At 37.8% G+C, this 26,346-nt stretch overlaps 1 protein-coding gene across 1 annotated transcript; it reads right to left on the bottom strand.

Moving 5' to 3' along the window:
• Positions 1-1,057: 1,057 nt before the first annotated feature.
• Positions 1,058-20,819, bottom strand: tspan12 (tetraspanin 12). The gene is made up of 8 exons (XM_067427164.1): positions 20,401-20,819; positions 19,372-19,503; positions 18,372-18,454; positions 15,332-15,467; positions 7,221-7,286; positions 5,814-5,921; positions 5,080-5,223; positions 1,058-2,025 (listed from the first exon to the last, which is right to left on the bottom strand). The coding sequence occupies exons 2-8, from the start codon at positions 19,435-19,437 to the stop codon at positions 1,723-1,725; spliced, it is 906 nt and encodes a 301-aa protein (XP_067283265.1). The 5' UTR covers positions 19,438-19,503; positions 20,401-20,819; the 3' UTR covers positions 1,058-1,722.
• Between the last annotated feature and the right edge of the window lie 5,527 nt (positions 20,820-26,346).

The following is a 26,346-nucleotide window of genomic DNA, read 5'->3' as shown; positions in this document are numbered from 1 at the left end:
TTTTAAGTTTTAACAATATATAATATATTGAAAAATAGGCTACTTAGAAATATATTTATAAATTTAAATATAAATCCACCCTAGAGTTGTACTGTGAATTGTATTATTTAAAAGGATTTAAAGGGATAGTTCACTAAATGTTCACAAAAATGAAAATTCTGCCTTTCATTCCTCACCCTCATGTCGTTTCAAACCTGTGAGCCCTTCATTCATCTTCGGAACACATATGAAGATATTTTTGATGAAATCCGAGAGTTCTCTGAATGAATACTTTCGAGGCTCAGAACGGTGGTAAAGACATCGCTAAAATAGTCCATGTATTATAGTCATTATTTTTGTTTTTTATGTGCACAAAAAGTACTCTCATCGCTTCATAAAATTAAGGTTCAATCAATGTAGTCACATGGACTATTGTAACGAGGTTTTACTACCTTTTAGTTTCTAGAATGACACGAGGGTGAGTAAATGACAGAATTGTCCTTTTTGGCTGAACTAACCCTTTAAGACCATCTGTAAATCACTCATTTGACTCATCAATAAAAGACAAATGAGTATAAAAACTTATCAGGATACACTTCAGATTGGCTGAGATGTTCTGAACAAACACACTGGCTTTAAATAACATCATGTTTTCTGTGTTATACAATGTGATTCACATGCAAATTTCAGTAGAGGTTTCTAAAACCTCTAACAGAGTTTAGCCCTCTTATAACCTATGCTGTGTGCAGACTATTACTGCATAGAAAATTAATACTACTTTTGAGATATAAAACACTCTTTAGTGCAGCAGTCCATATGAATCATATCAAGGCACTATTAAGACATGAAAATCCGCACAAATATAGTATCTTCATGATGAGCTTTTATGATGGGCAACGTTTTCATTCCACCTGAAAAATCTCATTAAGTCTCAAGCTTGTGTGTGTGTGAGGGGAGACAGTGACCTAGCTAATTTTTTTCTGTCCTTTATGACTGTTACTTGTCAAAATTCACAATGTGGGCGGAGTGTGATCTTGTGTTTTAGTTTTGTCTTTTACTTTTGTACTATTACTTGTCTTTTCCTTTAAATGAATTTGAATGCTCAAACACAAATGTTAAATAGTACCACACAAACCATTGCACTAGTAAAGAAGAAAAAGTTGGGAGTGTCTGAATGTCAAAGCTTGGTGAAAGAAGGAATTTATGAACAAACTTGAGGTAAATTGTGATCATAATGTGAAAAGAATGCTAAATTATGACTAACAGGATTTCAGATTTTGCCTTACAATGAATAATCTCTTATGATTCCTGATTCTCGTCTCACGCGACTAAAGCGTAAAACTTGTGCTCTCAGTTTAGCTGTTTGCAACTAGGTCAATGTAAGTGGTGATGGCCTATTCCACTGTGAAGAAGTAAGATTTATGCAAAAATGGTTCATTCCAGAATCCTCCCTCTGGAGAATTTAAGTCTTTAGAGACAGAGGCAGTGGCTCTTTTTTGGAAAAACCCAGTAATTCCTCTTCATCTTTCCATGTAGTAACCACAAAAGCCGCTTTATCCACAGGTATATAAAGTTTTCTATTAAACTGTTCACACCATCTAAATCATGTCGTCCAGGCACCCAGAACTACTTCACATAAGGTTCATTTTCTAGTTCACTCCGATGTGTTCAGTGTCAGGGCAGGAACATCATTTTTAGTGTCTCCAGTGTTGAAGCAGCTGATGGGTCACCATCAAGTCACTGCTAGGAAAGCTGCTCCATCTCAAACTGGGTGTGTCCGTTAGTGGGCGCATTGGCCCAGGCATCAGACGCTCGTGGGTGTGAGTGGCTGGGCTTCAGGGCTTCTTCTGCGGGGCTGCGCGTGTGAATTAAAGCATCCGGAGGCACTGGGTCAGGTGGTTTGTGGTCATAATAGAGGGCCCATAGTAGTGTCACAGTCAACGTCATGGCTAGGATCTGGGCCACTCCGATTGACACGCCCAAGAACCTCAACACCTGCAATTGCTTGGTGCCCCGAATAAAACTGTAGATCTTGGGACCACAACCCTGTTGGAAACAAATAGTATAGTTATGTCTGTCAACAGGAAATCAATCAAAATGGACTATTACATACACTATTCATACAAACTAAAGGTTGGAAAATGTTGTGTCATTGATAACTTTTATGTGGTTAACAGCAGCCGTATCACCCTGTAGCCCAAGACTGGTTTCCCACTGAAGCTAAGCAGGGCTGGGACTAGTCAGTACCTGGATGGGAGACCAACTGGGAACAGCAGGTAGCTGCTGGTAGAGACGTTAGTGAGGCCAGCAGGGGGCGCTCACCCTGTGGTCTGTGTGGGTCCTGATGCCCCAGTATAGTGATAGGGACACTGTACTGTAACAAGCAATGTCCTTCGGCTGAGATGTTAAACCAAAAGTCCAGACTCTCTGTTGTCATTTAAAAATCCCAGGATGTCCTTTGGAAACAGAGTAACCCCGGCATCCTCGCCAAATCTGCCCATTGGTCTCTGTCTATTATAGCCTCCTAATCATCCCATACAGATTGGCTTCATCACTCTGTCTACTCCACACCAATATAGGTTGGTATGTGTTGAGCGTTCTGGCGCACTTACTAACTTGGCCAGGAAAATATTGGTGAAAAAAACTTTATTTTAAGGTGTCGTTGTAGTGTAATTATAATTAATTATATATTAGTAATATTAACAACATCTACATACTATAGGGTCTGGGTTTAGTTGCATGTAATTATGCATAATTTACTGTTATTACTATGGTAAGTACATGTAACATATGTAACGAGGACACTGTAAAATAAAGTGTTACTAAAATGTTGAATAATTTTCTTCCTGGTTTAATGAAGCTCTAATAACACAATTCCAAATTAACGGAAATTTTGAAACTACTTTCATTTTCCCCCTGACATCAGTAAATTCACAGTTTTGAATATGTGGCTCTTTAGCCATTGGTTTAGCAAATTAGCATTAGCTACATACATTAGTCAATTTCCATTGGGTAAAATCAAGTGTCCATTTACATTTTTCTCTCATTGCACATCCTGTATTAATATTCAGAAATCAAAATTCTAATATCTCAGATTAGTTGTCATTCCATTAGAACAAACAGTGTGGAAAAAGCCTTCTAATGTCTCACTGTTGTCTCTTCACATTAACTGGGATGTGAGAAAGTAACAGACAAATTCACACTTCTGCATTAACAGTTTGTTTTCATGTAACTTTCCCCTACAGCAGCTGCCGCAGGAATATGCGAGCAATGCGACACATTCATCCACTCGCTCGCGTGCGTGCCTGCATGTTTTGGGGTATTTCCTATGGTGAAGTGTGGAAGAGCAGGTAAACTATTTCCTGTTAGTGAGAGATTTATACTGTGGCGTAATTGCTCTGTCATCCACTCAGAAAGAGAGACAGGAAGTGGGTGAGGATCAGACTCCACACCCTGAGTCTTTCACTCCTAACTCTCCCCCTAGTGATCAATGTTCCCATCATATTCAACAAAGCCCTGCTTTCACTCTTCTGCTGTGGGACCTGAAAGGCTGGGCTATGCTAGCTGTTTTACCACACTGTGTTTATAATGTTTATCTTTCCTATAGCTCAAACAGTAGATCATGGCGCTAGCAACGCCAAGGTCATGGGTTCGATTCCCAGGGAAAGCAAGAACTGACAAAATGTACAATGTATACCTTGAATGCAATGTTAGTCGCTTTGGATAAAAGTGTCTGCCAAATGCATAAATGTAAATGTAATCTATTATGGTTAAAAATCAGCCTGTTTTCCAAGGAATTTTTCAGACTGACCAAAGGAAACCAGACGTGTGTGTAACAGGGTTGAGCAAAATTGAGAAATGTAGAATTGTCTCCTTTTCAGTTCATGATTGTGAATTTGAAATAAATTGGCCACACACTCTATCTATCTATCTATCTATCTATCTATCTATCTATCTATCTATCTATCTATCTATCTATCTATCTATCTATCTATCTATATCTATCTATCTATCTATCTATCTATCTATCTATCTATCTATCTATCTATCTATCTATCTATCTATCTATCTATCTATCTATCTATCTATCTATCTATCTATCTATCTCCATCCATCCATCCATCCGTCTGTCTGGCTGTCTGGCTGTCTGGCTGACAGATATACAAATACTGAATAAAAAACTAATTGTATCCTATAAACCTTCAAACTTCAAAGCTTTTTAAACATTTTCAAAACCTTCAAAGACTTAACAATAGTGTGGCAGACGCGTCACAGAGAAGAACATCTGAGAGCTGGGGGCTGGATGAGACACACTGTTGCGTTTGTCCTCGACAGTGTTTTTGGTCCTCTACACACAGGTGCGTCTTTGAGCTACGTGACTGAATTTAATTGCACTGTTGGAGCCGCTCATAACACTCGCTTGCAATACAGCTTGATTAAACTCACGCTCAGCAGGTAAGAGAACCTCTCCGCTGTTGTGCCTCATTTTTACAAAGTCAACCGCAAAGTCGTGTTTTAATTAGGGCTGTCAATCAATTCACATTTTTTATCAAATTAATTACATGCTATTCCACATATATCAATATTTGCTAATCCCTCAAATTAAGACGGTATTACACTATTGTGACAGTAATCCACCACAATAATTAAGCAAATGTATCAATCCAAGTTAGACTTGGCAATATATTGTTTGTCTGTACAAATGCAGACGAACTTCTTTGGCTGTTGCGTCACAACTTGAGATGTGTCATGCCATGCCATTGGACCACTTGTAGAGAGTGCAAGAAGACCCCTCCGATGAGTACATTTATTATTTCCAGATGTTGAATCAATACACCTCCGCAAGTTTAATATAACTTAACTTGTATTATGCCCTTCACACGCAGAAACCGGATCATCTTGCGCCCTTCAACATTTGACCATAGTACCACAGAAATCTAGGCATCTTCAAACTTACTTGGACTGATCCAATCCACCAGGACATATCTATCAAATAGGTAAATTGACTCACATGAGAGGTTTTGTAACATTATTTTTTGGAACAGCCTTTTGCACCCATGGAAAAACATTAGGGGATTGGGGTATCAAACATAATCTCACCTCCTGGTAAAGGTCACTGAGGTCATGGTAGTGGGCGTTGCGGGCACACCCTGGATATTGATCGGAGCAGCAGGAGTCAGGTGGCCACTCCATCTCTGTCATTTCCAGCCAGTCAGTGAAGTAGATCACTCCGCAACACTTTAACTGTAAGGCAGGAATGAAAGTTTGCACTTTCTCATACTATGTACAATAAAATTAACTTTATTGACATACGGTATATATATTGGGTATTCTATGCATTTAGGTTTTCATATGATTTTTTTTACATATGTCAGTAATGCTTTTTTAGTTCTGGTCTCTATTCGGAAAAAGTGTGCTCTGATTGGTCAGCTGGACCACTGTATACCAACTCTATACACGATGTGATTGGCCCAACAAGAGTCTGGCGTTTACAGCTCAGAAGGGTATTGACAGTTGCTAGACGACCCTCGCGGGCAGATTAGATTTGCTGCCGCTAGGGTGCGTCTAGATTTCTAGGCTAGGCGTTTATGGGAGTTCAGTAAAAAGTGCACACTGATATAGAGAATAACTCCCTAACTTTGCAAACATTTTTCATGCTCGAAAAGCAACATTATACTCTAAAGAAAGTAGGACCTCTTTAAACATCAAATGTGGTCTGATAGATTCCACTTTCAGTGACAACAGTGGAATTGCTTGACACCAGAAACTTGACACATTGTGTGTGGTTTGGTGTTAGATGAGGTGCAATACTGATGAAGATTTTGACCTCTCACCTCAGTTTGTAAAGAGTTCCAGGCATGCGTGAGCCACTGGTAGCGCTGCAGGCCAAAATGAGGCATGCGTGACTTTAGACTTATCATATCAGATCTCTGTACCATAGGCTGAAGAAAGAGAGAAAGGGGGAGTTATGGAGAAATATTCATGAAGAACTCATTTCACAATTTTAAAAGCCACTTGTGATACTGTAATCAAATCCTTTTCCTACACCATTATTAATTACGTTTTCTAAATAACAAAAACAATGTGATTCCCAGGCAATTTAAAGGACCATCCACACGCCCACACGTCCAATTTTAGGCTCTCTATGTGACCAGTTTATTGGCTAGTTATAAAATGCCCTGTTCACAAGTGCATGCATGTGTTGTTTGTATAGTTGGCATTTTACAATTTAGTCCCCATGAGAAATTTCTGTCTCATATGATGGGCATATGACAATTACCCACAATGCCTGGGGGCTAGGAGTGGTATCTCTTATTTTTGGCAGTAGAAATTTGCAGGACAGATTAAAGTCAACATGAAATCACAATCGACTATCTGAAACTATTCTATGGGCTATGATTATGTCTACTACTTTGACCATTACATTAAAAATACTGTAAGATGTATAAACATGCATGGAAATATGATGGATGGATGCAATTGGGATGGCTTTTCTCAGTCCAATCATCATAAAATTAAGTCTTATTCAGCAGTTTTTTCAATAACCAAGTCACATTTCGCAAGTAAAGTGGGTTGCGGAAGCCATTTCATGTTGACTTTAGGCTGAAGAAAGTTGGAAGTGATGCACTGTTGATACAACTGGTATCCAGGCCAGGTGCAGAAGAATAAACTGGCTCACACACAGGGGTCACATTAGGCCACAACAGCACAATAGAACATCAAACCAAGCGAAGGTTTTTAGGTTTGTGATAAGAGCGCGTCTTGAGGCAGAAGCTGTGTATGTCTGAGTGAGAGAAGCTAGATTAAAGGCAGGTGTGTGTGATATCTTCCCCTGGAGGTGCGCCTTATCTCTCGTATCCCTGGGCTAACAGAAGCAGATGCTACCTGCAATCCCTTTTCCCCCTGCTGATCAAATCTTTTAGTCTGCACAGATCCAGGACAGGTTTCTGTAAAGCCTGATGCTAATCTTGCTTCAAGAGCCAACTAGAGCATTTATATAGGTGACTCCATCCTCGACCCGCACACACACACACAAAAACACTGCTTATTAACTCTCCAAAAAGGAAATCTGCTTGAGTCGGGCTTTTGAAGTCATAATATTTAAGATTAGACCATAAGCAGGCGGTTCAGAAACCGGATCCTCATTCCGTTACTCTTGGGAATGGCCATGTGGCGGCCATGTTGTTGACGTGAGAGAGGGGAGAGAGAAGGCATTCTTGTTTATTCATAGCACCACACACCTCGTCGTACGTCCACACTCCGCTGGCCAGCTCCACGCAGAATATCACCATCAGACTGCCAAAATACTGTGAATGCACACACAGATTAAAAAAATGTTACAAATATCTTCTGAAACAATATGGCAGAAGGAAGGTGTTGATGATCAGACATAGAGAAAGGAGAGGAACGTGTGTGTGTGTGTGTGTTTGTTCATGTAAGCTTGGCTCTGGATTCTGAGGAGTGTTTTGTCTCTCAGGTCATCGATCGGGAGTTTCGAGTAATTGTGACAGGCTGTGTTCAGAATAGCATAGTAGTCATGTTATTTTTTTGCAGTATGCTGCATGTATACCATGCAGCATATGCTGTATATACACAGTATATACAGGACACAGTATATACAGGACACAGTATATACAGGACACAGTATATAAAGGACACAGTATATACAGGACACAGTATATAAAGGACACAGTATATAAAGGACACAGTATATACAGGACACAGTATATACAGGACACAGTATATAAAGGACACAGTATATACAGGACACAGTATATAAAGGACACAGTATATACAGGACACAGTATATACAGGACACAGTATATAAAGGACACAGTATATACAGGACACAGTATATAAAGGACACAGTATATACAGGACACAGTATATACAGGACACAGTATATAAAGGACACAGTATATACAGGACACAGTATATACAGGACACAGTATATAAAGGACACAGTATATACAGGACACAGTATATACAGGACACAGTATATAAAGGACACAGTATATACAGGACACAGTATATACAGGACACAGTATATACAGTATATAAAGGACACAGTATATACAGGACACAGTATATACATGACACAGTATATAAAGGACACAGTATATACAGGACACAGTATATACAGGACACAGTATATACATGACACAGTATATAAAGGACACAGTATATACAGGACACAGTATATACAGGACACAGTATATACAGGACACAGTATATAAAGGACACAGTATATACAGGACACAGTATATAAAGGACACAGTATATACAGGACACAGTATATAAAGGACACAGTATATACAGGACACAGTATATACATGACACAGTATATAAAGGACACAGTATATACAGGACACAGTATATACAGGACACAGTATATAAAGGACACAGTATATACAGGACACAGTATATAAAGGACACAGTATATAAAGGACACAGTATATACAGGACACAGTATATAAAGGACACAGTATATACAGGACACAGTATATACAGGACACAGTATATAAAGGACACAGTATATACAGGACACAGTATATAAAGGACACAGTATATACAGGACACAGTATATACAGGACACAGTATATAAAGGACACAGTATATACAGGACACAGTATATACAGGACACAGTATATACAGGACACAGTATATAAAGGACACAGTATATACAGGACACAGTATATACAGGACACAGTATATAAAGGACACAGTATATACAGGACACAGTATATACAGGACACAGTATATAAAGGACACAGTATATACAGGACACAGTATATACAGGACACAGTATATACAGTATATAAAGGACACAGTATATACAGGACACAGTATATACATGACACAGTATATAAAGGACACAGTATATACAGGACACAGTATATACAGGACACAGTATATACAGGACACAGTATATAAAGGACACAGTATATACAGGACACAGTATATACAGGACACAGTATATACAGGACACAGTATATACAGGACACAGTATATAAAGGACACAGTATATACAGGACACAGTATATAAAGGACACAGTATATACAGGACACAGTATATAAAGGACACAGTATATACAGGACACAGTATATACATGACACAGTATATAAAGGACACAGTATATACAGGACACAGTATATAAAGGACACAGTATATACAGGACACAGTATATACAGGACACAGTATATAAAGGACACAGTATATACAGGACACAGTATATAAAGGACACAGTATATACAGGACACAGTATATAAAGGACACAGTATATACAGGACACAGTATATACATGACACAGTATATAAAGGACACAGTATATACAGGACACAGTATATACAGGACACAGTATATACAGGACACAGTATATAAAGGACACAGTATATACAGGACACAGTATATAAAGGACACAGTATATAAAGGACACAGTATATACAGGACACAGTGAATGCTGTATACTGTATCCTATCCACACAATTATGTATATACACTGTTCAGGCATAACATTATGACCACTGACAGGTGAAGTGAATGACACTGATTATCTCTTCATCATGGCACCTTTTAGAGGGTGGGATATATTAGGCAGCAACATTTTGTCCTCAAAGTTGATGTGTTAGAAGCAGGAAAAATGAGCAAGTGTAAGGATTTGAGCGAGTTTGACAAGGGCCAAATAGTGGAGTCCTTACCCTGATGGTTCAGGGCTGTTTTGGCAGCAAAAGGGGGACCAACACTACTATTTGAATTGTTTATTTATTAATGTTTCCGATGGATGGATGGATGGATGGATGGATGGATGGATGGATGGATGGATGGATGGATGGATGGATGGATGGATGGATGGATGGATGGATGGATGGATGGATGGAGGGATGGAGGGATGGATGGATGGATGGTACAAAAGAGAACCTTAGAATCTTTCAAAATTCCAAAGATGCTTTTTTGCATTCTCACATGCACAGATTTTGTCTTTAGGGAAAACTAACACATCCATCTCATCTCATCCCTTCCTTAAGACAAACACACTCTGTCTTTCTCAAAATCTCTTTAACGCACATAGTTCCCCTCTGTTGAACACACACTTTGAGAGAGATTATCAAGATGAATGACAGTGTTAGGAGCCGCATTCAGAGCAGACCCTGTCTGACAGCTTGTTTATTTGGGAGAATCTAAATATTTGTGGCTATTCTATGCCTGTGTTAACATTTCAGCCCAGTTAGTCTATCAGATGCTTACCACGCACAAAATGACAACCTTTTCCCTTTACACCCTTCCCCGCTAATATCTGCCGTTCAAATATGTCCAGTGTGAACTTGTAACCCCTGGAAGTTCCCAACAAGCTGGCTCATCTGCAAACGCACACACATTTTTCTCAGTGTAACAGAGGTTACATTCTCTCGGCAACCTCTCGGTTTATTGATTTGTTGAGAGATTTACTCTTCCTCTTTCACACTTGCACATTTTTTGGCAAGTACTGTTACAGAAAACAGGACACGGCAAATTGGATGGATTTCCTTTTCACCGGAACAATTAACACCCCCTTTTTTATTTAGTCATGCAAACAGAACGAGAGTGAGATGCACTTAGAGTTGATTATTAAATCGTATCAGATTTATTTTGACAGATGTCTACTGTTAATGTCATTAAAATGGTGCTTTTGGACACACTTACAGTTAGACATTTCAACAAACCATGCTACAGACACGATTGACACTTAAAATTGTGTGACTTATTGAGGATATATGTGCTATTAGTTTTGTATTGACGAACATTCAAAACAATTTTTTTTATCCATATTAGTCGATATTAGGTATTTAATTCTATGAATGCACATTAGCTGGACCAAGCTGAAATAAATCATTTTTATAATATAAGCAACATTCATGAGAGATTTCAGAGATTTGTTGATTTGAATTTGAAAAGCAGTTCGTTTTAGATTCATGTAGTTGGTCTTATATGACCAAAAATGGTTAATGCGTATTTAGTTTTTTGGCTTTTAGTATGAATATGCAAGCTTTGTTATTATCTATAAGCTAGTGTACTCCAAAACAAACAAAAAAATTGCATTTAGAAGATATAAGCATTTAAAGCTTATAGTCTTTCACTTCCATCAATATGGATCAACAATTTTGATGACATCACACTGTACTTCAAATTTTCTGTCCAATCAAATGCTCTTTAGAATCTAAAGCATCTAAAGCTAAGTAGACGCTGAAGTTGCAACTAAAAATCGGTCCTTTGTTCAGTCATCGGTCACATTTTACTATTTTCTACATGGTGAATGGCACATAGTGCACTATATAGGGGATGAGGAAAATTCAGTTGAGGCGAATGAAGTGTGGTTTCACGTTAGATTCACGCACACCACCATTTAATGCACAGGTAGTTCTAATCTAATTGAATCACTTTCTATATTAATGCGCTGTTTTCATTGAAGCACTATATCGCTAAATATACTAAATCGCTGCATTTTATTTCTCAGTAACGAGAAATCGTTGTTTTTGAAGTAATTAAAGTCACAGCTTCTTGGTTAATTGAGACTCATCTCTCTTGTAATGTAGTGAGTAAGATGTAAATGCTGGCAAATGACCATGAGATAAGCGAGATAATCCATGGCTAGCTGTGCATTAAACAATTTAAATGCACCTCACAGAGACAACGCATCCACGTCGGGTGGTTCTTTGACTCCACATCATGCATTAAAATCATTTTATGCACAGCTAGCCATGGATTATCCCTTACTTATTGCAGCCCCTTCCCGCCAATTAGAATTGAGCATTCAGACAGACCTGGGTAAACATTCATGTTTCATTGAACGGAAGAGCGTCTCTCTGGAGCCTCAGTAAACGTCAGATCCTTTTGATTTTCCGGGTAAAAACAACCTGTGTCCTTCACATAAAAATCAGTCAGCAGGCTTTCAGGAAGTCAGGGAAGGTCTGTTTTTTTTAAGTTCCGTAACAAGCTGTGCATACATTGAGAACAAAAGAGCAATTAATTCATGAGTATTCTTTCATATAGCCCCTTTAAATCTATTCCACTATTCAAGATGAACTCCACTCTGCTCTTCTGATCTCTAGATTGCCTCAGACAGGACAAAGAGTGTGTGAGAGTGTTCGAGTTAATGTGCATGTGTGTGTCCGGCCAGGTCACAGCACTCAGTGAGAGGGCGGCTGGTGAATAGAGCGACCACGTAACTCAAGCATCTCTCCTCTCTTCATGTCTTCCCACTCTACTCCTGGATTGGTTTACCTATTGTATCTCAGCCAGATAATATTGTTTGTCGCCGAGCCTCTGGGTAACACAAGCCCACTGGGGCAGAGAGGAGAGGAGAAAGGCTCCTCAGGAAATGAATGGAGACCCATTCAGGAGGGGAGAGATGGGCAAAGGAGTCCCAAAAAACAGGTCCTCAGTCTGGGTCAGCAGACGGGAACCCCGCCCTCTCGCCCGCCACACACATGGGACTGAGCGCCACAATTCAGCCCTCTGCTTTCTCTCTCCTCCCCCTTCATGCTGGGATTTTGTCAATTCATCATCGTAAAAAAGATTTGCTGACCTTATAAATGTTACACACTGGGTGATTGCATGGAAAACAGGATTATCCATGCTCTTTTGAAATAAAACCATCCAACGTGTTCATAGAAGCTAGAAAATAGCTTATAACAGGCTTGAACGTTTTTCATTTACCATCAAGATTTTACGTTGAAATTATACTGGGGTTGAAAAGTGCTTCTATTGTTATTTGATGACATTAGGGTTTCATTCAATTAAATTAAGTTTTAGATTTTTTTTTTTTTTAAACAAATTTATTTCAGTTTTAATTTTACTTTGACAAATGTCTTATTTCATATTTAATGCGATAATTTTATATATATTTATATATTTCTTATATACACACGCACACACACACACACACACACACACACACACACACACACACACACACACACACACACACACACACACACACACATATGTATATAAATCTCTGTGTAAATTATATACATACGGTATTCATAATATACTAATCTGTAAATTACTTAATCTATTAATCTTACTTAATCTAAATTTAAAATATATTAATAATAAAATATATATCAGTACAAAAATACTAAATTAAATTACATAAATGTAACTTTTATTGAAGGGGAAAAAGTAGTCTGAACACTTAGTTAAATAGCTTTCTTTGTGTTCATCAACAAATGGCTTTGGAACAGCATATGGGTTAGTAAATGGTGGAATGTTTCATTTTCTGGTGGACTGTCTCTGTAAAGTAGAAAAAATTGCCTGTTTAATTCTAAGGGTCAGCAAGAGGGTGGATTTCCTTCCTCTCCAAATCATTTATATCATATGTGCTAACAGCCTGTCAAGATCTTGCCATTTCAGAAGTCACAATGTCACTAACATATCCGTCTAAAAAACACAAAAAATTCTCACAATGGATGTAACTATGTGGCCTGTATTTGGCCCTCCTTGACGTTCTATCATGTTGAGTGATGTGCAGTGCTCATACATTACTCCTGTCTAACTCTTTGTCTCAGAAAACGCAAGAGCTTTACGGCCTCCATAACCTGCAGATTGAGTTTCTACAGGCGTCTGAGGGGGTTATTATCATCTGAAACACATTTTGATGATACGCATAACTAGACGCAGGGTGCACCATAACATCTAATATAAAAAATATACTGCTTTCCCAGTGTAGTTATGAGGTGAGAATGTGCTAAGGAGTGACTTCCTGTGGCTATAATGTGTTTTGCTAGCTTTGAACACAAATATCTGTAGCAGAAATTCAAAAACAACATGAAACTCCATTCACAATGCATATAACTTCTGTAATAAGATTTCCATGTGAATAATTTCCAAGTAAAAAACAATATTTGGTGGGAAATAATGTAGACTGTATAGCAATATAGCAATTTGATTCGATGTTATGATTGGATTGTTGTTATTAGTTATTTTATTTGACAGTCCTGGGTCTGCTTGTACATATGATGAACTTGTTATAGTAATAATTACAATAACTTGGTACTAACGCTGAACGTACCACTAAACCTAACCTTATAGGGCCCTTCCATACACCCGGCGCAATGCAACACCAAGCGTGACGCTAGTGTTTTTTTGCTAGTTTCAGCCCTATGCAATACGCAGCCCTTAAATCATTTTCAAGTCCAGTGCCACGTTGTTTTAATACCAAATGTATCTGTGCCCATCTGCTCGCCCATGGGTGTGCTGGTCTGAAAACGAGGTGTGTTCAGGCACATTGTTGGCGCGTTGCTACCATTGACCAATAAAAACCTGGTCTAAATTCTATTTTATTAAAGTCAAGTCAGAATTTTTTTGCGTCATTTAAAGGGCACGTTAGTAATATGCGCCTAATAGGCTGGAGCATGACATGCGTACACACACGGACGCACAGCAGCACACAAACATTTTTAAATATTAAAAAATATAAAGATTCCTCTCTGGAGAATTCAGAGTCGTTCAGTCTTTCCGCTCGCAAATCCCGCCATGTTAATAGCAATCCGCCATGTTGCGAGCGCAACTGGCTTTTAAAGGGAATGAGAGATGAGGCTCTGATTGGTTTATTACACGTTACACCCAAAACACAACCAGGACTCATTAAGAGACTAGGTACAACCCTTTTGGGTCAATTTTTTGATTGTTTTGGATTCAACCGTTTTTTTCCATCATAAACTAGAAAAAGTGGATTCGGAGTGCTCCTGTGCCATGCACTCAGATCGTTAAAATAGGGCCCTTTATTCACAAATGTTAAACAGTATGTTCTATATGGTATGAATGTGTGTAGTATAAAGGGAATTTTACATACTACATCTGCCATGTTGTCACTGTCATGTAACCTCAAGCGTCTGTTGTATCGCTTCACCTCTATTTACAAATCCACTCCCATGGCTTCATAGGATAATAAAGTGTCCATCGGAAGCGCACTTCAGAATCTCGCCGGAAGTATTAGGTCATCCGGATACTTTTCGCATACTGTTTTATGAATTCGGACATTCAAATCGGCACACATACTGTTGTTCATACTGCGTATCTGGACCCAGTGCCTGCTTCACTTGGAAATACATCCCATTACAGAAGTACAATAGGTTCAAGGTGGCTTTAAGGATATGACATCTCTCTCTACTCCCCTCTAGCGTATGAAGTGAAGTGTGGATAAAGAAAGCAAGACTTGTTTGAATCTGGTTCGAGGGTGGTTGGGGTCAGCAACGTCAGTGCCAGCTAAACTTAAAATATTCTCGGTACACAAAACCACACACATTCCAAACCACACAATGTTCCTGCTGTGCTCATCTTTTGTTTTCTTCTCTTCCCAGTTCTACTTACCCAAGACAGTAGGAGCAGATTGCACTTGAGCGTTCCGCAGTAGCCCACCATGGCCACGATGATTAGAAAACAGCACACGGCGATGACGACAGGATGGACGACGGGGGAGTATGTGAGAACGGCTGCCTCCTCCAGTCTTGAGGAAAAGAGAGAGAGAGAGGGGAAGAGTCATTTCTTGGCAGGCTTTTTGTTTATTTATCCGTCCATCCTGCTCACTTGCCTCTTCCTTCTCTCATAGGGCAGCATATTTGAGTAATACACCAGTTGCAAATAAACAGTGATTATACTCTGTAGGAATGCAAACTCTCTCTTCCTGTCTCTTGCTGTCTCTACTTCTTTTTCACTCTCTTTTGCACCAGTTTTCTGAGATGCAACACTGTTTTCACTAAACAAAGGCCTGGGAAAGCTACAGTTTAAAGGAATATTCTGGATCCGGAATACTTTAACTCTTTCCCTGCCATTTTTTTTGCCAGTCATCGCCTGTGTTTTTGTAGCCTGGCTCCGCCCTCCTACGTACTTCCGATCAATTTAAACTTTCCTTCAGTACTCCGTCTGGGATTGCGGTATATTCTCTGGTTTTCTCGTTCTAATTTTAAACAGTCCAATCAGCGAACAAAGTGAGCGATGACGTTGATGTTGTGCGCTAGTTTGAGATGACATAAGTTACGAACAAACATTAGCGTTTGGTTATGGCAGATCCAGAGCAGCTCTGGACAGATCCAATAGTTTTAAACTTCAACAAAGTACCAGCTTAAGGAAGTTAACGCTTAGCAGTCGAGAGTGGCCAGACTCTCTGTACAAATGAAATGCACAAGAGTCAGGTAGGACCAGGCTAGCGTTTTTGATCATTTTCACAAAAATAGCATGACCCCAGAATATTTTGTTATCTGACTATCTGAAAAAGCAATACATTAAAAGAAAGAACAGACAAACAACAACAAAAAAACTTTTATTCTAGCTTAATAAAGTTTTTATCAACATTTCACTGTGGGTACGTTTCATAAAAAGCAACATTTTGAGCATAAAGCTAAGAAAATCACGTTTTTGTCAAAGACTACATCCAGGTCAGATTCAGAACGATGATCAAAACGTAGATCGCTCGCACAGTCCTATAGCTTGTCCTGGGTCAACATTTCATTCGGTAAGATTAGGCAGTTTTGATTTATATGCTGTTTAATGTTGATGACCCTGTTATTTTACATATGCATCTGCTTACATATTCTATCGCTTGTTTCTGCATCTTTGCATGTGTTTTGATCTGGAGATTTAGTACTCTTTCAGAAGGTGTGTAATAGTGCTTCCTACCGTATAACAGTGAAAACACAGAAAGCCGGACACAAGCTGTAAACAATATGCATGTAAACATGATTTTAGGGGCCCATTTACACAACAACGTTTTCAACAAAAAGCAGAAAACGTGTTTTGACTATTCGTTTCCAACTACTGGCCTGGCATGAATGATACAGCATTTTTAGTTGTAATCGTCGGTATTATATGTGAACGGGAATGATTTTGACAGTGTGTAGTATGTACGTGAAAAACACAAAGGAAAACATTTCCATTTTTAGTGCATCATTGTCATGTAAACATACTCTTAGTGTGTAGTACAAAAGGTCCCGTTCTTCGCGATTCCATCTTTCAAACTTTAGTTAGTGTGAAATATTGCTGTTAGAGCATAAATAATACCTGTAAAAATATAAAGCTCAAAGTTCAATGCCAAGCGAGATATTTTATTTAACAGATGTTCCCTTTCAAAGCCTACAGCGAACGGTCTGTTTGGACTACACCCCTGCACTTCCTGCTGTAATGGCGTCACTAGAACCTTTGTTGACTAACCCTCCGCCCACAAGAACACGCAAAATAGGGGGCATGGTCTTGTTGCTCTCCCACGTGGAGAAGAGCGCGCATTCAGCGCTTGCATCTCCCCGTTATGGTAAGAGGCGGGACCTTTCCAGGCAACATGCGCTAAGCTGCTGTCCAATCACAACACAGGAAGTGCTGGCCCAATCAGAACTAGTTACGTATTTCTGAAGGAGGGACTTCATAGAACAAGGAAATCATCATGCCGTTTTTAGGACAGAGAAAACAGCGCTGTACAGATAAGTAAATTGTGTGAAAAATACTGTGTTTTTTTACACGCAAAACATGAATTCACGTTATATTGCACACTGTAAACATAATCAAAGCTTCGAAAACACGCGAAGAAACGGGAACTTTAACAGGATCATTTGTTTGTTATACATTTTAAAGCTTCACACCTTTTAAAATCTCCAAAAATTGTCCCTTTGTTAGTGTCTCACCGTCACCTATTTTTGATTTATTGAAAATGAACATAATTAATTAGCATTATGCCACAAGCCTGCTAATTGAGCTTAACTTAGTTAAATATCTAATTAAAGATCAAACACAAATACACACATCTGTATAAATCTAAAATGTTCTAGTTGATATCCTATTATGTTTTATTCTGCAGAGATGAGATTTTTACAGTCATCAAAGGAGAGCTGACTCAGCATGTTACTGCAACGCAACTCTGGAAAACCTATTTCTTGTGTACAATCAGCTTTTAACACAATTTTCTCTCTGTTGAATCGCATTCATGTCATGATGTGGCCCACGGAGGGCTCAGTAATTATAATACACACCTTGGTGATAAATTGCTTTTTGTCAACACTAATTACATGTTACTCGCCTCCAGTATAATATTGGTACTTTTGGGAGTTTTCCTTCAGTTTTGCTGAGTTTTCCTTTAATGCTTGAGAGGATTTTGAAAAGAAAAAATAAATACATGACTACAAAACATTCACAAATGAATGGTTCTCAACCCAGGCCCTGTCTCCACTGGCAACTTAATGTATTTATCTGATTTCTTCTCCAGAATTGCACACCTCATTCATGCTTGTAATTACTTCATAAGCTTGAGGCAATTTGATCCAGACCGGCTGAAAAGTGGGAAAACAGTAAATTAGACCTTTGCATGGACCGCTGCCCCAAATGAAAGGATTTTACGGCTCACACCTGTCCATCCGCTACCACTCACCTGGTGTCGGCGGTTAAGGTGAGCACATTGTTCAGGTGATCCCTGAGGCAGGCGGACACTCCCAGCACACACAGAGCCATAAGCTTGAAAAAGAAAGAGAAGAAAAAACAATACTTAAGTCGTACTTAAATGTACATTTCTCACTTTTCCTTTACAGTGTCAAAATGATGTCTGGCCTATATGAAAACTGACATCTTCGCCCTTTATCCAAATATTATTTTTAAAAAGCAGTCAACTGTTTTATTTGTGATAACGCAATAAAACATGCCAAATTCTGCAGATATAATTTTCGCTAGACTATACAAAGAAAGTACGAACGCATGCAAAAACAAGAGTGAACCAACAAAATGTAAATAACTGATTATGTAATTTACTTTCTTATGTGAGCTTATTGTTTTTCTATGCTTTCTTTGTATAGTAAAATAAAACATGTTGCTGTAGTATGTCTTTTTCCAAATTATTTAGTCAGATAAATAGAGTAACCAAGTTAAGTGTTTTGTGAGTGTTTTGAGAGACAGTAAAGCATCATTTTCTAGCAGATGCCACTTGGCTTGATAATGTAATGCAGTACAATTCATGCATTTTATTTGTCTTTGGTGCCTCTGAATATTAAAAAATATGGATCCATGTTTGTGTGCATGGTTGGCTTGGAAACCTATTTATGTACTGTTCTATGTTTGACATGCAGCAATATTAGTGCCATGGGTTTAGTTTGCCCTACGCAGGCATTCTTGGTCTAAAAACACACCCTGGTGCTTATCACATTTAATTCCCTAAAAATAGCAGCCGCAGCAGAATGTGAGCTCTGTGCCATTCGAGCATAGCTGGGATTCAGGCAGTCATCTACATAAAGATAACATAGGATGGGGAAGGAGGGATCACAGACTGCGCATGTTGGCGAGTGAGTGGCTGTTGCGCGTCTTGGAGAGTGCACAGCAGCACCGTGCCATGTAACGTGAGCGCTCGCTCGGCCACCTGCTCCGACTTGGACTCGTCTTACCCAGAAGAGAAAGTTGAGCGCGTAGAGCAAACAGCGCAGACATTTCACCGAATCCTCCCGGGCCATTCTGAGCGCACCAACTGCTCGCCAAAAGACCTCATTTTAACTTCTGCCACCAAGGCACCATAACCACTGAGGAGAAAAGTCAGATTGAATACTACATAAAGCATTTTTTACAGGTTTACCAATCACATAGTTTCTTGGAATGTCAAGAGGAACATATCGCTTCTGCGGAAACCAGTCTAAGTTGGTTGCTGGTCTTTGTTGGTCTCATAGCCTGAAGGCTGGGCTCTTGGTTGGTTGTAAATGGGTTTTGGACACCTCATCACATTACAACCTGCTAAACTATCTGATTAAAAGCTTGATAATGCCTGGAGACCATCTTAAACCTCCTAAGGCCATCTTAAAACCATCCAAGGCCAGCTGGCCAGGTTGGGAGACCATCTTAAACCACCTACAACATCTGATAAGTTTCTTACCCCTGGCAAACTTGTTCACCCCACTGTGCAATGACTACTATGTGTAATATCTCTTTTATTTACTAATTCTATTCTATTTGTATATAGCACACCTGTACATACAAATTTGCATATATATATATATATATATATATATATATATATATATATATATATATATATATATATATATATATATATATATATATATATAAATAAAAAATAGATATATCTGGATAAGCATATATATATATATATATATATATATATATATATATATATATATATATATATATATATATATATATGCTTATCCGGATATATCTATTTTTTATTTTTCTATCTGTGTTGTCTGTGTGTACTGGAAGCTTCTTCTGCCACACAAACAAAAATGTGTGCAAACATACTTGGAAAATTAAAGCTCTTTCTGATTCTGTAGACAAGCTTGGTCAGGCAAGGAGATCATCTTAAACCATCTAAAATCACCTGAGGACCCTTTTGGACAGGCTGGGGGACCAGAAGATTGTCTTAGGCTATGTAAGGTGTTTTAGGGAGGTTTTTGAAATCCTACCATGTCATATGTCCTTGTGCGCATCCAGAATGCCTTGATATAATGTTGTAAATATCCGTGGGATGTTTGAAAAGCAACATGTGATTTTAAAAATATCAACTTGTCTTCTGGGGACACTTTTCCATACCAAAAAAAAAAAAAAAAAAAAAGTATCCAAAAGTGAACAAGAAAAAGAAGTTTGGGAAGTACTGCACAGACAACCCTTTTATATTTTGTCCAGCATGAAGTTGTGGGAAACTCCTCAAACTTATTTGCGCCTGCAATGTAAAATCATATTGATATTCCTAACGGAGCTGCGCGCAACAGTCGGGCGTGTTCGCTGCGATCCATTCACTGCTACTGTCATTCCAGGCGTTGTACTCCAGTCAGGGCCAGCTGTGCGCACCTCGCCTTTCCACAAGTGTTTAACTTGTGCATGTAAGAGACTTTCACTCCAAACGCGCAGAGTGTCATCCACAGCAGCGGTGCCTCCGGGTCCTAAAGGCAAACTCTGGGTCATCCCGATTATGGCAAGCCAATTTAACATTTATTTCTTTAAACCAACTAATGCCTATCATATGTTGGTACTATACAGTATACAGCATTATAAGTCAATGCTACGTTTTTGCCATTTAACCTTCTTCAGATATACATTTTTCACACAGACTAGTGCGTATTTATTGCTAGAGTTTTACCAGTAGCTCTTAAACGTGTTTTAGTTAGGATGGCTATTTATTTCACAATTGCTAGTAACTAGATACTAGTATCTATTCCAGTTATATCAAGACAACATGACTTTCGCATAGTAATGGCTATATGACAATGGTAATGTATTTGGTCATGGAAGAATAGAACTGCTACACTGTTGCTACACACTCGAATGTATCTAATATGATAAACAGAGATGCATTACCTCGTACACATGACTGGAAAAGCGACAATGGCGCAGGCAACTGTGGCATAATTTAAGTCCTGCTGCTTGCGTGTCTTAAATAGTATTTAAAAATAGAATTAGCGTGTCCTAAATCGCAGTATGTTGAAATGAGTATTCCAACGTTAACCGGATGATCTACTATTTACGGTTAGAATTCAAACATTCAAAGTGCAGATCCATAGCCTGACAAGCCAGACCCACATCAAGATGTTTGGTCTGGAAACTCACCATAGACAGGGCTCAATCCGAGGGGCGGGATAAACGGTTGTCTTTCAAACTCCCTCTGCACGCGATAGGATAGCGCTAAAACCAACCAGAGCAACGAAGGTGAAACAGAGCTTGTTAATAGATTAAACATTCGCCAATCTTCCCTTTTTAAGAATGACGTCAGCGCCGTTCTTTGTTCTTTTCTCAGAGAAAAGCTTAAATCCAAGTCTTCCAGACTCGCAGTCAAAGCTGATTCGAAAGACCGCCACAGTTCGCCATTTTCTGTGTTTACTAGAAGCACGCAAACGCAACTCGGCCGTCGTACTTATGGCCCCGCCCACCGACTCTATACGCGGTGTGATTGGTCCGGCAAGAGTGAGGGGAATACAGCTCAGAAGGGTATTGAGAGTTCCTAGACGACACTTGCGGGCAGATTAAATTTGCTGCCGCTACGGTGCGTCTAGATTTCTAGGCTAGCAGATCCATACATGGCTAACGGCGAATACTGCCCACAACCTTAGTCCTAATGGGTTGTTATCATGGCTATAAAAATCTAGTCTACTGCGTACGTGAGTTTTTGTTGTAGGTGGCTATTGTAGATGGCTATTGTAGATGGCTATAAAAAAACAAAAACAAAAAAAACACAAAAAAACACACAAAAAAACTTGTGTACTGTGCGAATTAATTGAGACTTCTTACAGCTCTTACAGGTTGTTGGCCTTGTTTGTTTCGTTGCTTCTATTGCTCTCCCCTTTTTTGTAAGTCGCTTTGGATAAAAGCGTCTGCTAAATGATTAAATGTAATATGTAAATGTAACAACCCACTTAGAGTTGTATGAAGATTCAATTATAACTCCAAACATGGATAAAAATTGTAAAAATAAAATAAAACTTACTAACATGATGGATAAGCGAGTTTGGCGGTTACGAGAGGTTTAGATAAAGGGGTTTGAGTGAATAATTATCAGTATCTAATCTGACGAAAATATATTTATTTAGTGTTATTATATTTCATCTGCAACACCATTCTGAGTTTGAATGGACACGTTTGACCATTAACTTTTAAACACATCATCATATTCAAATTGCAAACACATGAAGGGAGACTCTGCAGGAGACTCTGCATGAAAGATGTAGGACAGTAGGACATTTAATTAAATTGAATGTGGAGGGGTTTAACTGTAACAAGATGATTGACGGCAGTTTAAACGGTGACAGGATGCAACTAAAAAGCTGCCCGTTAAAGAGGAGAAAGTAATATGTCCCAAAGCTTGTCTACTTTTCCTGCTACATTAAACGACTACATACAGCTTAGTATAAGTACACTGTAAAAAAATTATTTACAAAATAAGTTACCTGGTGGCCTTAAAATTTTGAGTTCATTGAAATTAAGAATTTGAGTTAATACAATGAACATTCTTAAGAACCAACAACCTTTATTGAAATATTATGAAAAGATTTTGTAAGCATATGGGTAATTGTGTTTTATTTGTGATGATGCAGCGAAATTGAGTTCCTATATTTTAAAGCAATTTCCTTCATTGTATTAACTCAAATTTTTAATTTCAATAAACTCAAAATTTTAAGGCAACCAGGTTACTTACTTTATTAAGTTAAACCAACAATATTTTTTTAAAGGTGAATTGGGAAGTTGTTTACAGGAAAGAGTAAAACACCCTTCCACTTATAGGTCACGCATGACCTTTCCAACGTGACTACATATTGCGTAAAGACCTGGATGTGCATCGCAGAGCTGGGGCAAGACGGGCATTTTTTTTTTTTTTTTTTGAAAATGACCAATCATTTCGCTAAATAACATTCATTCCTCAGCTGAGGTGTAGAGCCCTTTGAAGCTGCACTGAAATTGCAATTTTGAATTGAAAATGAATTTTCTATTTTTTTATGTCATTGCATTGTTTAAAGCATAAGAAAAAAAATTACACTTTTGTTTTGTGAAAAATTATATGTTATTCATATATTATGATATGTCCTCTGTTGACACCAGGACTCAGTTGTTTAAAAAAAAATGAATGACATGAAATTTCATGTATAGGCAAAAACAATGGGATTTATTTTTAATTTACAAACCTTTTTCTGAAAAAAAAGTTTCAGGATTTTTTTAAACAAACTTTATTTATAGATGATTTTGAATGAACTTAATGCATTGATATACCATTTTACTTTATGCAATTTGTGGGTAAAATGGCCATACTTAGATTTTCCCATTCAATAAAATGTATCTATACAATGTTTTTAATTTGCATATTAATGTTCTTGGTGTAACATGAAAAAATAAGTGTAATAAGAGTAATAGTTGGCAACATTTTCATAAGAATATTTATATGTAATTTCTTTCCCTATTCATTTGCTGTCTCTCCAAAGTGCCTGATAAACATGATTTAAGTCCACATGAAATCAATGCCCTGTTTTGTAACAAAAAGTCATATTTTGATAGAAACCCCATAACATTTTCCTGAGATTTTGATTTATAACAAACAATTAGAAAATTAATCTGATTTAAATTATAAACTACAGTGGACAAAGGTCTATTACTGGTTTAAGTCTAAATCCTGGAATCTTTTTCCTCAGAAACCTTCATTTCTTTTCGACTGAAGAAAACAAAAACATGAACATCTTGGATGATTATTGGAAGAATGAATTTGGATTAAATGATCAGGAATTAAATTCTGTTATGAACTAATCCTTTAAGGACTCATCATCCTGTGCTATATTGTTTTACTATTGCATGCTATAGTAGCACACTACAATTAGTGTTTATATGATAAATCTAAATGAATCCCACAGCTATGCCATTCCTATAAGGAAACAAAACCCTGGATGTTTTTTATCTTATTGAAGACACATTACAGAGTCATTTGAATCTTTACGTTGTATCTGACCAGTTAGGGAAAACTTCTGGGTCCGCTCATTTTTGGGTGCCTCGTATTATTAGCCATTTTACCTTCTTAACTAGTTTCTGTGCTCATTACATGCTTCCTAAACGCATGCATCAACGGTGCTTGGCATGTGTCCAGATCCCCGCCCCTGAGATATGGTATGCCGGGGTGAAGAGGTCACATCTGATGGCCGTATTATTGTCTTAAGGAGAGACCCAATCTGCCGTTATCTGGGAATGTGTGATTCATTTTATTGTGCTGCAGCTGTCCTGGTAATTTAGGCTAAGAGTAGCTATGTTACACAGGCAAATATTAATTTACAAAAGTAGTAAGTTACAACAGTTTTTTAAGTTGCAATAATGAGTTCATATAATGATCCAGTGAAGGCTTTGAGGAAATAAATGACTATTCCTTTAAGTGATTTGCCTGCAAAAATAATAGACTGGCATGCAATGTTATTCAACTCCCTCATTTAATTCCCCCACAAATTGGCCTATTCTAACACCTTTGTTAATAGTTAGATAAAAAGATAAATTGTTCCGAAAAATATAGCTAGTATATGCAAAACCTGTGTTTTATTTAGAGCTTCCTCTGCTGACTAACGGATATTATTTGATATTCTACTGTACAAATATAGCACCAGGATGAGAAGAAATATAACTCGGATGAGAATAAATATAAAAAGGTAACTAGAAATAGCTTTCAAACGGCCACAAATGCGGATGGAACAGTCATCAGAGCCACATTTCCTGTTTATGATCTCAAGCATATTTTTATTTCATCTAAATTGAGAGCTGAGGTGCAATGTCACTTTGCAGAACATTTCATGTCTACATCTGTCTCGTAATTTTGTCTTATAAATAAAATATTTTAATGGGATGTTTTATAAAAGCCTCTTCCACCACAACTGCACCAAATCAACTGTCTATAAACATGCAGGCGCGGGGTCATACTGAGGTTTCTTCCTCTCAAGAGACAGCTGGGTAGTTACATTGTCATCCACTGGCAAATTTCTTGTGGTATGGTTTGCAAAAGCCTCTTATACACACAGACAGCACCAAATTGCAACTGTCTACTCCAGACTAAAGCAAACGTCTGAATTGTATTCACACATATTACAGTCACTGCTGCCCTCCAAAGGCAGAAACGGCATCAAACCTGCTGTTTAAGTACAATGGTTATGTCACTCATAATCAAGTTTATGCAAAATTTAAAGAAGCTAAGATAATTCTCATAAAAAAATATATATATATATATATTATTTTAAACTACAATAATATTACAACTGAGGAAACTGAAGAGTTTGTTCAAAACATGCTACTGTAAAATGCTTTACAAAATAAAAGGAAACTTCACACTTATTTTTAAAAAGAAAATATTAAAATGAGACTGAGCAGAAGAAAAAAATTATATAGGCATGGCAGGTTTATTTGTATAGCACATTTCATACATCACTGAGAATTCAAAGTGCTATAGTAAATGAATACAGTTATATGTTGTTATAAAAATACTTTTACAATATAGTTTTATATTTATAGTTTTTTATAGAAATTTCCATATATATATATATATATATATATATATATATATATATATATATATATATATATATATATATATATATATATAACCAACATTTTATTATTGTAAATTTAATTTCAAATACTAATTATCTCATTTGAGGTCACATTTCACAAAAAATATTGTGTTGAATTATAAGCTTGGCACCAACATAAAACATTTAGAGAAAACACTTTTGTGTAACCTGACATCTGCATAGTGCACCGTAATCCATTTTACATCCCATATTTGCATCTGTGGTTGTAGTAGCGCATTAAAGAACTACAAATCCCAGAAAAGCGATCACAAAAAAACAAAACAAAATCCGCTTCCGCGCAACTCCATCAGCGTCCAATCAAATCCCACGCCC

The sequence above is a fragment of the Pseudorasbora parva genome, chromosome 20 (genome assembly GCF_024679245.1).
Source record: "Pseudorasbora parva isolate DD20220531a chromosome 20, ASM2467924v1, whole genome shotgun sequence".
In the NCBI taxonomy this organism is placed as follows: domain Eukaryota; kingdom Metazoa; phylum Chordata; class Actinopteri; order Cypriniformes; family Gobionidae; genus Pseudorasbora; species Pseudorasbora parva.
Note: the sequence above shows the minus strand (reverse complement) of the source record. Positions and strands in the feature narration are given on the sequence as shown.

Bases quoted from the DNA above. Each gene is read 5' to 3' on its own strand.
- tspan12 (XM_067427164.1), bottom strand. From the start codon at position 19,437: ATGGCCCGGGAGGATTCGGTGAAATGTCTGCGCTGTTTGCTCTACGCG. The intron at 7,287-15,331 runs GTAAGTAGAACT...GTGCATTCACAG, and splicing joins ATCTGCTCCTACTGTCTTGG to TATTTTGGCAGTCTGATGGT. The intron at 5,922-7,220 runs GTGTGTGGTGCT...CTCTTTCTTCAG, and splicing joins GAGTGTGGACGTACGACGAG to CCTATGGTACAGAGATCTGA.